General features: G+C 33.7%; 1 protein-coding gene across 2 annotated transcripts in view; it reads right to left on the reverse strand.

The window, feature by feature from the left end:
* Positions 1-2,537: 2,537 nt before the first annotated feature.
* LOC123322399 overlaps positions 2,538-14,013 on the reverse strand; it is an 83,063-nt gene continuing 71,587 nt past the window's right edge. For both annotated transcript variants that reach the window (XM_044910348.1, XM_044910352.1), the window contains 3 exons: positions 6,379-6,512; positions 4,769-4,994; positions 2,538-3,477 (listed from right to left, as the gene is read on the reverse strand). In XM_044910348.1, the coding sequence (XP_044766283.1) occupies positions 3,392-3,477; positions 4,769-4,994; positions 6,379-6,512 (446 nt within the window). In that variant the 3' untranslated portion in view covers positions 2,538-3,391. The remainder of the gene's footprint in view (positions 3,478-4,768; positions 4,995-6,378; positions 6,513-14,013) is intronic.

A 14,013-nucleotide genomic window follows, 5' to 3' on the forward strand; every position in this document is an offset into this window, starting at 1 on the left:
TTCATTGGGTTAACCTCATTTTTCAGTATTTTAGTCCGTAAGTGACGGCTAATTTCAATGGACCAATATTTTCAGGGATTGCAGACTACGCGATCGGAATTCAGGTACGTTCGGTTGACTTAATTATTACGAATTCAATTCAATTATAGTGAAAAAATGCATGGAACATTTTATTTTACGATAAACTGAACTATCGAGTGAATGGAAATAAGTATATGAAAATAAAATATATGAAGAATGCCATGGAAAAGTCATCAGCAACAGGAAATTTTACACAAAAAATTTCTATAATATCGAAGGTCTCCAATGAGGAGATCTCGGAAACTAGAATAGCTAAAGCAAAGCCGATGACACATTTCTTAGCTCTTTTTCAGAGAAATAAAGAATGGTGAAAATCGTAGCCTCTTACGATCCTTCGTTTTCGAGTTATCAGCAAAAAATAAGATTTCAAAGGTTTCGAAAAGTTCTCATAAATTTTTGTCTCTGAAGTTATATATCTGAAACTTGAACCTTCCTCTGACACTTTTTTACGTAGAACACTGACGAGCTCAAAATATTTTTTCATTTCGAATCGTTGGGTTAACTCTCGTTTTTTTTGTTATTTTTGAATTGGAAAAAATTTTTTGTCAGTAGATTCTACGAAAAAAAGTGCCTAAGAAGGTTCAAGTTTCAGATCTGTAAATTCAAAAACAAAAAAGTTATGAGAACTTTTCGACATAATAATAATAATAATAATAAAGGTCTTTATTCAATCGTCAGAATCTCAATTTTTTCTGATAACTCAGAAACGAAAGATCTTAGGAGGCATATTAATATATAGTAGTGTGTGCCTGCTATTATTTCCGAGTGAAAATCTCTGTTTCGGTCAATGTTTCATTTAGGTTGTAGTAAACAACTTTCTATACATTCTATCAAATGATTTTGTGAAATATTATGATAGTACAGCTTTGATGTCAGTTCTGGAAAGTCTGTATTTTCAGACAAAAAAATTCTCATTTTTCTCAACTAAGACCCTATTTTAGGCTATTTTAGGTATATTATCTGATTAACCCTTTTTAAATCCTTCATCCATGGTATTGAATATAAACTTTGATAGTATCAGTATAAATAATGGGAATACGAAGCAGAACATACTAAACAATCCAGTATAGATCGAAGTGCGTTCACAACTGCCGCCTGGTACAGTAGTGAGCGCGTGAAAAGTGTTGCACTATGATGATGTCACACAGAAATTGAATATTCACGGGGCTGTAAAATCCAAACTACTAGGTCTTTTTGACTGAAACGAAAACTAATGTGTATGTATACATATATGCTATACTTTGACGAAGTTTCAATCTATTTTGCGTACCTATGAGCATACTCTCGTTGTACCCATTTCCGTTCGTTTTTGATATTTTCAGTATTCTTCCCCTTCTTCATACAAATGCTCATTATATTAAATAACCATCGATGCATTGGCAGCGAAACAACTCTCAGGACACTTATATTTGTTCGAACCATATGTCTATTGTTAACCTAACCGATATACAGGGTGAGTCTTTGATCCGTGAAAATTTTTTAACGAATATTGAGGTCAAAACATAATTTTTTTACCATTTTTTCCGATTCGGCTCAGATAGGAAGATAAAGCCATTTAAAGTTTCCATAATGAGTCTTTGACTCGTACAAATATTTCAGCAGTATAATCTTGAGGTCGAAAGAAACACTTTTTTCCCATTCCATTTTTTCCGATTCGGACCTGACAAAAAGATATAGCCATTTGATATTTTCATAATAAGCTATGGCACCCCTGGACAAACAGGGTAACAGTAAAGAAAAAACATCTCTCTCATTTTTATTACAAATGACTTACCTACCTCTTGTTAACCTTACCGATATAGTGTGTTCATACTTTGTACTTTTTTGGTGTTAAGAAGAATAAACATCTCTTTAATTATTATAACTAATGACTTACCTACCTGAGTTGAAAACGTCATATCACTCTTGAGTCTTATTGAATTCAGCTTGAGTTACACAATGTTGGAAAGAGAATCTGTTTTCTTATCCAGATTATTAAAACCCATTTATCTCACAGGGCCGCCGCCAGACATTTTGCCGCCCCGGAAAAAAAAAATTTCGCCGCCCTCGAAAAATAATATTTTGCCACCTTGCTGTATTGAGTTTAAGTACATCATTTTTTATGGAATAACGTAGAACATGTTCAAAATGTAGATATTTAGAGATAAGTCTTTTTTATAATTGCCTCAGTAAATGTTGAATCTAAAAAAAGAAAGAATGTGCCGCCCTGGCAGGGTGCCCGGTTTGCCGGTCCTGACAGCGGCCCTGTTATCTCATTTCCTGATAAGGAGAGAGCGTGAAATATTCCGTTTTCACAATGTCCAGAATATTCGGAAATATATTTTATATATATTTCCGAACATAATATATAATATATATTATGTTCTTTCCTTTTGCGTTATAATTCTAGAGAATTGAGGCTTTGCAGCAATAATGATATTCTCAATCTCTCTTACAAGGAATCGAAAAAAAGGTCATTAATTTTTTACCATTTATTAAAAATAATCACTCCATCATCAGAAAAAGTATAAGTAACGCATATTTTCTTGTAAATAATTCCAGAATATATTAGAAAGCTGATATAATATTATTCTAAGCAGATCCTCAATTTTGATCAATTAAGAGACTACTCTTTCGACCTAAAAACTCAGCAGATTCACACAACAAGCAAGATTCTAAGAACTACTTATTCAATTACATACATTGATGGGATTTCTGCGAAAAATTCGCAAGTTTATCACAAGGTGGGTAGCTTCTATGAGAAAAATTATTACAATTTTCGCGTTGGTATATTATTTGAATTTTTCAAATTTATTGAAGTGAAAGGATAGACAGAAAAAAAGGAACATGAAATTTTCAGCACCTTCACAGTAAGAAATCCAGTTTGTGCGAATAAACTTTTATCGGAAATTCATCACTTTCAAAGTGTTTTATGCTGTCACTCAATAGCCATTATTTTTTCAGATAAATTGCGTTTTCAGATTTGAATCAACTCTTCCTCGTTGTTTCTTTCAAAATAAATCACAATTGATGCAGAAATAATTGACGTTATATTTCAGATTACAGTACTCTACTACATTGTCGTAGTGCGCTAATGAATTGACGAATTGAGAACTTAAGTTACTTGAATATATACAGAAGCGAACTCATTCTACAATACCAAATGAGGATAAAATATGATCAACTAACTGTTTATGTACAATATTGACAGAAATCATTCTTTCAAGAAAATCACAGAGAATCGTTTTCGAAATAGTCACTTCACAGCACTTATTATTTTTTCCTTTTCTTATTTGATCAAGCTCTCCAATCTCCCACACATCAACAGTTCTCAATCTCCATTCCAGAATACTATTGCGCACAAAGAAATTATAAGAATGATTGTTGGGTAGAAAATATTACTGCTCGAACTTTTCACTGAAAACAAAATTATACATTACGCACGGATACGGAAGTAATCCATTGATAGGTGGAAAAAAAAGCTCTACTCAGGAAAAATGGAATTTCGTAAGTGTTATCAAGATCTGGTATACAGGTGGTTCAAATGGGGCTGTCAAAAATGAATTTCTGGAGCAATCCAAATTTAAATTTTCTCCAATTCGAATAGCATGTTTCATTCAAAAAAAAAATAGGCAGTTTATTTCTCAATTTCCATGAACGTTTCTATCAATTATTGATCTGATATGTATTAGGTAATCCACTCTAAATCATCACCCTTCAACTTTATGCAGAAAAAAAAATTGTACAGGGTGGTCAAAATTCGTTGTCTACTGAAGGGATTTCGAGAGCTATAGCAGCTAGAAGAAAACGGACGACACATTCTCGAGCTATTTTTTCTTGACTAATCCAAAACTGAAAACATATCCAGTCTAACGTTCATAGATTTTGAGTTATGAACGAGAATTGAGAAATTGTCATTTTCAATGCAGCTGAATAACTCGCTTATTTGAACTCGTATTCGAAATCCGTTGTTACATTCTACATGCACTTTTTCATAAGGAATTTGAATATGATATCAATAAATTTTTTGATCCAGTCATTTTCGAGATACGACAGGGATTTCTGATTTTTCAAATGGAAACTATAGTTGAAAGTTCTTTCATCTTGTTGCAATTTTTTTGCTGATTTAAAAATGTATCATTTGTCGCTATTCACATTAATATCACGTAAGAAAAACAGGGAGGTGGACAATTTATTTATTATTATTATAATATATTATAAAATGCCACCGTTTCGGGGACCATTTTATTCCATAAATTGAATTTTAGATTATCAATATATAGGGCAAACTCAAAACTACTAACCAATATTTTGTACCATTTAATTACAGCCAAGATCAAAATGTTTTATTAACCAAATCTTTTCAAAATTTCAGATACTGCAACCAGACCTCGAAATCGCATAATCTGACCAAATATTGAATTGATGTGGCCGATACTTGATGAAAATTCATGATTGATATCAAAACAGATTATACGATTTTCACAAAATGAGTTTTTAAACTGAGACACGTGTTTCGCTATCACATTAGCATCTTACCCACCTTCACCTACCTGAAGATGCTATTTTAATGGCGAAACACGTGTCGTGGTTTTTGTGAAAATCGTATAATCTGTGTTGAGTTCAATTATGGATTTTCATCAAGTATCGGCCATATCAATTCAATATTGAAAGAAAAATTGCATTAATTTTGTAAACGGTCACATACCTAATAGCAGGGCCTCCCTCATATCCTTCACAGGCATGCTCTGCACCACACTTTCTCTGTCTCCCCTCCACAGCTCTGGCGACATCGAAGCAGTGCACTTGACTCTCATCGACCCGCCTAAGAAATGTCGATTGCTCAGGGTGAACTTCAGACCCAACGTCACCGATATGAGTCCATGCTTGTGGTGTGTATGAGGATATCGTACCAGTGATGCAGGAGTCACTACCTGAAATTAAAGGAAAATGTTATGAAGATATTCAATTTTAAGTCGATGAAAGAAAGAGATAAGCTAATAAAGTACAAATTATTTTCCCTTCTGAAACATTTCACATCTCTAAATATAAAGATTTTGGATATCAGACCACAAAACATGTCCTCCAGCACATACCGTCCAGAAATTCACCCATAAATCTCATAAACTCAAAGCCCTACTAGGAAGTGCTTCAACCTCAATTAGATTTGAATTTCCTATCAGAAATTTCTGACTCGAATTTCGAGTAACACTACCATTGGTCTGACAGATGCAACATAACTTTTTTATGGATACCTCAATAAAACATTTCAATATCAGACATGTGGAAATAAGTAAAGATTATTTACTTATTGAGCAGCTTCAAAGCGTCTGGCAAGAGTTTTAGCCCATGGAAAGTGTCTGTCACTCATAATATAACTTCAAAATAATATTCTTTAAAACATATATAAAAATCAGCCATGTGAAAATAAGTTAAGTCTGATCGCTCTGGGATCTTGGACTATATGTGCTACCAAATCCTAAGCATTGTCTACAAATCTTTGTTTTTTCCGCAGGTCACCCCCCATGTAAAAAACTTCCCGAAACCTACATGGATCGTAGAATCATACTACTTACTTTTTAATAGATTTCGCGAACTACAATGTTTATCTATGTAAGGTGTATCACTACTCATAATTTAAAGATTTTACTCGAATTGAATGTGTCTCCTATCCTAGGTACCGGGTGTATTCTTTGAACATTTCTAGATTTTTCTTCAGATGTATTTGAGAACTATTCAAACTATTGTTGTCATATTTCACAGAAAGTGTAAGTGAGACGAATCCTATACTAGAGTCGAGAAAATCCTATACTAAATTGTGTCCAATAAACGTTTCTGGCTACTACGATAAAAAATTCACTACGATCGATGCTTAGTAGAAAAGAAGATTAAGAAAGGGATTGTATCCTTCAAATCCTCAAAAAAAAAACATTTAATGTTATACAGGTGGTAAGAAAACCACGAAAGGGATTGGTGCATGTCTATCTAGGGCTGACGCCAGATGCTTAGTATGGTAAGGCCTCTGTCCAAGCGTCTTTCAGGCAGAAATATATGTAATTGAGGAATGTGTTTTTTACGAATATCAGCACTGGTCCAACCCAAACTTCTTAATCTTTGGTCCAATCTTAATATTACTGCGTTTCACGACCCGAGTTATCAGAGAAACAGAGGCTGTTATGAATTTCAGATCTGAAGTTTTTCCACAACCAAAAAAAAATTCGAATCAAGTGGTACCTTATTTCAAATCACCTTCAATCAGCTCCAATAAGGACAAATTACGTTAATTGAAAAGAAAAGATAGAAATTTTCGGTACAGACCTGTTGTTCGTTTATGTACCAGTGTAGTATGGACTCCGGATAGCTCCTGCCTGACGTGCAGTTCAGATTTATCTCGTCCCCAATTTGATATTGAGGTTCTACCCCCGTTATCACTGGATCCTCCTGCGGAAGTGCTGAAACAAACCAATTTCCGTTGTTAATTTAGGCGAATGCGAATGGGAGCATTGCAGATACGGATGATTAAATCTTCATGTATGCGGTAGAAAGCGGAGTACAGTGAAATATGAAGGTTGATAATGATATCACTTAGGTAAATTCACCTGAAAAAATATTTTTTTCGAATGCTTGCGAAAAAATCATAACTGATTTCTCCCCAATCATGACAAAAAGCATTTTCATTATGGGAGTTCCTCCATTAATTTCCCATTCATTTTTCAATACGCGAAAAGGCTTTCTGAAATTCAATTCCTTGCTCATACCTCACTTCATTTCAAACAATATAGATAGGGGGAGGCTATAGAAGTGAATTATATTTGTACCTGATATTTGGTTGCTCATGAGTAAGAACAATTTTTTTTTCTGTAACTTGGCGTTTGTGAAATTCTTTTTGTGCTCCTTAGCATTGTAGCATAAGGCCCTGATGTACAGGGCGTTCTGATAAAGACTGTTGAAATTGCGAACCGTGTGTCTCAGTTTATACATATTTCAGAACGAAAAAATGCTCTTCACGATTGTGACGTGGCACATTTTTGCTCCGCCACAAAAGAAAATTTCTTCACCGATACTTGCATAATAAGACATGACAACCGAAATATTTTCGAAGAAAACCGTTAACTTATCATATAGGGGCTTTACCGATTGATATTGTGTCATTGTTTTCCACCAACCAGGCCCATGTTTGTAGCGGAAACCGTATCTATCTTTTGTTTTCACAATTCATATATTTTATAATTTTTTCCGTTAAACCGTACTTTTTCTGAGTCCAAAAAGGTCTTTCAACTTGTTCCGTTTTTTCTTCTCTTCGATTGTTTCTGAACAATTTGAGTGTATCCAATGGAGAGATGAGTTACCCATAGTGGGGCAGGTTTTCCGCGGAGAGGGGTATTTCTTCGAGGCCCGGCGCTGAAGGTCTATAGCGAAATTAATTGAGATCTAGGTGCCAAGGAAGTGTGTAAGGCGTTTTACCGTGCAGTACAGTTAGAATTACGACAAGTTTGAAAGTTTAAGGCAAGTCAAGCAATTTTATTCCTTCCGAAGTGCATACCTGGGGTGATATTTTCACTATCTTCCGACTGTTCTTAAATCAGTAACATCTAGGTTTTTGTTAGAAGAGGTAGGTACTCTTTTTAAAGATTAAAAACCGTTGAAAAGCAGAGACTTAGAAGACGTTACCACCCTAGTCTTCACTGATACCCTTGTCCACTGATAATTTCAAGTCTACCCTGGCTCTCTATTTTTTGGAGATTCTGTGACAGACGTGGGGTTCAGTGATTGCCCCACTGGCGCCCGAGCAAAGGCAAGGAGCGGCCGGAGTGCGAAAAATCCTTTGGCGGAACATTATAGTCCTTCGATATTGATTGAAATTTCTTCGAAACTTTTCTGAAATATTGAAGATTTCTTTGATGCTATATGCTACTTCTGAATCAGCAACTGTACTGAAATATACTTTTTCCTAAAAATGAATACAGATGTTGACTTGTTTTGAATAGAACTGTGAAGCTGAGAAGCAGTGTTTGAAATTAAAATAATTGGCCTAGCCCTGTATATAAAAACGTTTTGACACATACTATAACTATCTACTAAAATTCAAGAGCGTTAAATTCTGCTTCGTCTATGCCATCAATTTCAAAATTGTATAATAAATTAATATAGTTTATAGGTAGTAATGAACGGCCTTCCTATTCTTCTTCTCCTTGTAGCTTTCTCCAGAAAGCTACAGGGTGATTTTCGAAATTGATGGAAATACATCAAAGCCACTTGGGACGTTCTTGACACGTGCTGAGATCGAGAGAGAAAGTGTTCGGGTAAGAAACATCATTTTTTATTCCGGTTTTAAAATAATGGTTTCGATTTTTAGAAAGAGCGATAAGACGTGGTACCACTCAAGGTTGTCACAATCACAATTTTTATTTTATGAATTTTTGAAATTAGACAACGTTCCAAAAATTCAATTTATAAACATATAAACATTGAAATCAACTATGAATGATGCAGTTTTCATAAACTTCTATTATAAAATCGTGTACATTAAGCCTAAAATTTTATGATTGGCCGAGTGGAAATCTTCTTGAGAGGACATCGTATTCGCAATAAACCCCGCATAACGTGCAATTAACCTTTCCTTTCATTACATCAAATGAAAACTGACTTGAAATTGTTCGTGATGAAGATATATTATAATGCAGACTTTTTCATTTTAATATGGGCACGTCTAGAAGGGTAATAACTAACGAAGTAGCGAGAAAACTCATAAATTTCACATTTACCGATAAATAATTTTTTCAAGCGTATAAGATCGAAGTTGGCCCTGACTATCCCCGTATTCGAGATAAGTATAAGGTGTTTTATGAATTTTGTTCATTTCTTCCTGGGATCATATAACAAGCGAACATATATTTTCTTCATATTTGGCAGACATGTTTCTTATTCGAAGCTCTACTGAATCACTTAATTACCACAAGAAAAATCAAGAGCATAAAAACTTTGAGTTCAACATTACTTCATGAATTTTCAACTCAAAAGTGAAGTGTTTGAGAACTTTGATACTGAAATATTCGAAAATAACATATAAGCAATATCAATTCTAAACTATGCTCATACAGGACGTTATTTTTTTTCTTCAAATTTCAAGTAAGTACCTACCACAAAAATGAGAGATTGGTTTTTTGACAACTATAATAATGAATCAATTATTAGTTTTCAAAAATTGCGAATTCAATTTTTCTGTTGATTTATTATGGATAATCAATTTTTTTTCGAGTTCCAAAAAACTTCACTCTTGAATTGATAATTTGTGCAGTGAATCTGTCTGCATAAGAATGTGAAGCACACGTTTTAGTTCAGTTTTTTGTATTTTTTTTGAACATACAAAAAGATTTTCAAAATTTTTTACAGGGTGTTGTTTCGAGAATAAAATCTTTTAAGAATTCTTTGCTAACCCGGACTCGTGGTTTGTGAGTGTTCAAATCGAACCTTGTTTGAGAAACATTTGTGCCAAATATAAAAATATAAAATTAAGCAACGGAAGAAGCCGTCTATCACGTCTGCTTGATACTATATTAATATATCTTTTAGATTATTATGTTCCGTAGAATATAATTCCTCCTGATCTCGATTCACTGCTGTTTCTTCGATGGAAGAGCGATGGCTCTTGTAGTTGTATCTCCTTCTCTTTTCGTTCTCTCTGCGTATTCTTTCATTTTCATTTTCGAAGTATTTTTCTTCAAGTTCATAGATTGTTCATGAATTTTTTCAGATTGTTCAACAATTTTTTTGGAATGTTCGTCAAATTTTTTAATTATATCTATCTATCTATTTTTTCGTACATGAATTGTGGAATTCGAAAGTTGCGGGCAAATTGCCCTTCCTCCAAGGTTCACGTCTAATTTGGAAAGACCCTGGATAACATTGATAATTATCATAAAGGTTTTTACAGCTGGGAACGCCCTTGAGAAAGAGTTAATAGAAAAATATTTCAAAATTCATTGGAAGTTAGTATTAAATAAATTTCAAAAGGTTTGTGAATTCGTTTAAACTAAATTAAGGATTTTTTTATTAATGACAGGTTGACAATAAATGGATTCGTATTAAATGGATCATAACAATACCTCACAATACGTGTAAAAAGTGAGCATTCTAATCAATCAGTTGAACTATTTCCTAAGGTTGCAATTTGAAGAAAACTCAACTCCTCAATTATACAGGAGAATCTGCATTTTTTCTGAAGAGGCAGATTTGAAAAATGACAAAGGAAAATATTGTGTTATTTGAACAGAGGATTTTATTGTTGTTTTATTGTTACTATATTATCCAATACATTCGTTTTTGGATTACATACGACTATATCATTCTAAGATGGAAAAGATCTGAATGCAATGATGCGATTTTTATGAACTCAGTTTATTGACTCGTTCTAGCAACCAGAACCACGTAAATTTAGAGTGAGTGAAAATGCTTCAAATTTTACAATTGACCGAGTGGAAATCTTCTCAAGATGACGTCGTATTCGTGAGAGAAGGACGAAATAAAGCCTGCATAACCGTGAAAGTAATTCTCCTTTTCATTTCGTCAGATGGAAACCGGCATGCTATTTCATGTTGAAGATATACTTTTCTGCATTTTATATTCAACAGGAGCACGTCTAGAGATGAAGGTAACTACTAACGATAAAGCTCACCAATTCTAAATATCCCAATTAATTAATGTTTCGGTAATAGTCCCACTACATAACGGAGACTCTTCGTCTACAGGGTGTTCCGCATAAGTTGGGATACATTTTCATGGAAGATATAGGGTACTTAGGGGATCACTGAGAAACTCCAAGTTGTATTTATGTATAATTATGTAGGAGAGTTTTTTCTAAATCGAAGGGAAATTAGCAGCTCAGTTAGCATAATTTTGGATACATTTTCGTGAAAGATAGAGGATACTTAGGGGATCACTGAGAAACTACAAGTAGTATTTGTGTATAATTATGTAGGAGAGTTTTTTCTAAATCGAATGAAAATTAGCAGTTTTTCATCCACTGAACGAAGTCAAAGATTGAGCTGATATTTTTGGAGTAAGTATAAGCCTCAGCCCAAATTTTTGGAATAGGTCCTTAATACCGATAGATATTTTGGACCCATTCTAAAAATTTGGGTAGTTCTATGAAGCTCATCTAATTTAATGCTTTTCCTGGTCCCTTCGACATGATTCCCTAATGATTTGAAATTTGAAACCCAATGAATTTCATCATCTGAAGAAACAGGGTATTCCAAATTGCTTAATTTTGGCTGTTTCTGAGAAAAACGATGAAATTAGTCCGGGGTTCGATTTTCGTGTAAAGTTAATTAGTGGAAACCGTTTCACGATATCTTCATTTGTATTGAACATATAACAAAACTTCGCGTTTTGTCGATTTCGAAAATGTGCCATAACTTTATTATTTTGGAAAATATTTAAAAACGATTCAAACCTTAAATAAGCACTTTTTTAACTTTTTTCTCAATCTCTAGCACTGAGGGTGAAAAAACTACTTCGTTAAATTATAAATACGAAGGCATTCTTTTTTTGATAAGATATCATAAAAAAATTGCTCGTCAAAAATATATAAAATCATCTTTTAATAGCAAAGGCGAATGAGGTAAATGTCCTGTTCTATATTATAAAGAAAAAATATTGCCAGAGATATAGATAACTTTCATATCAGAACGATATGGAATCACAAAAATATATCACATTTCAAATTACATAGTTTATTCGGAAATCAGTTGATGGAACGCACGGTCCTATTCATGGCCAGCAAGATCAACAGACCTTAATACATTGTATTTTTTTGTATGGGGATATGTTCCAAATGAAGTATTCGAGACTCCAGTTATAAGTAAGTATAACTTAGTGCAGAAAGTAAAAACGCCATCAGAGACATTTCCCGCGTTATGCTGCTGAACACAGTGAATTTTGTTAGAGAAAAATCATTGTAGTTATAGATGTTTCAGCTAACAAATCGAATTATATGATCGGAAAGTAATAAGTCGTATCATAGAAATGGAGTTTCATTGAGGGTAAATAATTGTGTGGTTTTAAAGAATTCTATAGTTCACTAAAAAATAAAATGTTATGGCACATTTTCTGAATCAACTGAATATCAACATTTTTTATATGTTCAAAACAACGAATGAAGATATGGTGGAGAGGTTTCTACTAATAGACCTTTCACGAAAATCGAGCCAAGGGACGCTTTTTCCTATCTAGTCTAGCCTAGCAGTAAGTACCAGAAACATCCAAAATCAAGCAATATCCTGTGTAACATTGTTGGGTGTTGAGGTTATTTTACCGCAACCATTATTGTTCTGCTGTGCAATACAAGAAGACATGAACTGACACCACAAGCAACCAATTTGGATGAGCAAACTACAAAATGATGAATAAAGCCCGTTTGCAACAGCCGAGAAATCTCTGGAGAATTTTCTACAAAATTCTCGCAAGAAAACGGCAAAGATTATTTTGTATGCAACTGAACAGAGAATTCTACCGAAAGTGCGTATGCAACGGTATATAATTCACAACGCATGAATTTTCGAGTACACTCTCTAGAGAATTCTCGGCTGTTGCAAACGGGCTTTAGACATACATAATAAGTACAACTGAACAAAATAACGGCGGTTATCTAAATACATTCGCAGTGAAGTCTTTCCAATTTACAATATTTTTCAGCTTTATTGTATTTATTGTAGTTTATGGCACTCCTGTTTTCATTGCACACAGTAACAATTTTTTGTAGAACAAATTTCTCATTATTTATTTCCTCATATTTAACTTTTTTCTTTCTCGAGAGACAAAAATTTCTTGTCTTCAAGAATAAAATTAAATAATATCATGCGATATTATAAGATTAATCTAACTATATAAATGAAAGTTGCCATTTTGCACCATTTATTACGGGACTGAGTTATGAAATTGAATTTTTATAATTTAAGCTTTTAAAGACGTTTTTGCTACTTTTGATTTGAATTCATAGCAACATCCTATTCAAAATCAGAAAAAATATTGTGTGAAACAAGTTGAAAATCACTATTTTTCGTATTTCGCGTTCTTTAGCGCAACAGGCAAAGCGCTCATTACGAAAAATAATGCATTTACAAACGGGTTGCACAAATAACTATTGTCTACTTGAAATCAAGAGATACCTGAGGACGGCGGACGAATGCTTGCTGAAACGTTGATGGGAATAATCCCAAATGATGCATATAGCCCTATGAATCCTGCAACAATAACAAACGCCAGTGTCGAATTATGATATGACCCAATCGAATATTCATGTCGAAATTTCCCTATATTTTGTTAATGAATTGCCATTACGTTGAACACTGATTTAAACACTCCATTATAACGAAGTTTTGGAATAAATTATCACGATCCCAATGGGGTCATCGGACAAATTATCTAGAAACTAGGAACTGAGAATGTATCAAATGAACTTGGCATGAATTAGCCAGAAGCTCCAACTGGCGTCCGACTTCTCGTAGTTTGTTACGATGTTCAATTTCCGAAATCTATTCAGCAACAATAGTCTGATACTAACCAACTTGAAACTTGAAAGTACATGGTTGAACAGTTCTCGAAAATTAGTTCGTAAAACATTTTTGAATTATACAGTGCACCGAAATTGTCTTAAAAAAATTCAATGGTGGAAATTTCTATTTCTCAAATTTTTGGTCTACTGTGGAATGAAGTAAAACAATTGACTAAGCTTCTATCAGTGGCGTGTAATACCGAAGGGGCATTAGCAAAATATTTTATATTTGTTTTGGAGATTTCCGATAGTTTGTGAACAAAATCTTGTAGAAAACAGGTTTGTAAACAAAACCGGGATTCTATACTCCATTCACATAAATTTTAGCAGTCGGTTGGCCATGAAATAATTTTCTCAAGTTTTTGTAACTAGAACGGAGTAAGGATGGCACTCATGAA

Source organism: Coccinella septempunctata, chromosome 1 (assembly GCF_907165205.1).
Source record: "Coccinella septempunctata chromosome 1, icCocSept1.1, whole genome shotgun sequence".
NCBI classification, from domain to species: domain Eukaryota; kingdom Metazoa; phylum Arthropoda; class Insecta; order Coleoptera; family Coccinellidae; genus Coccinella; species Coccinella septempunctata.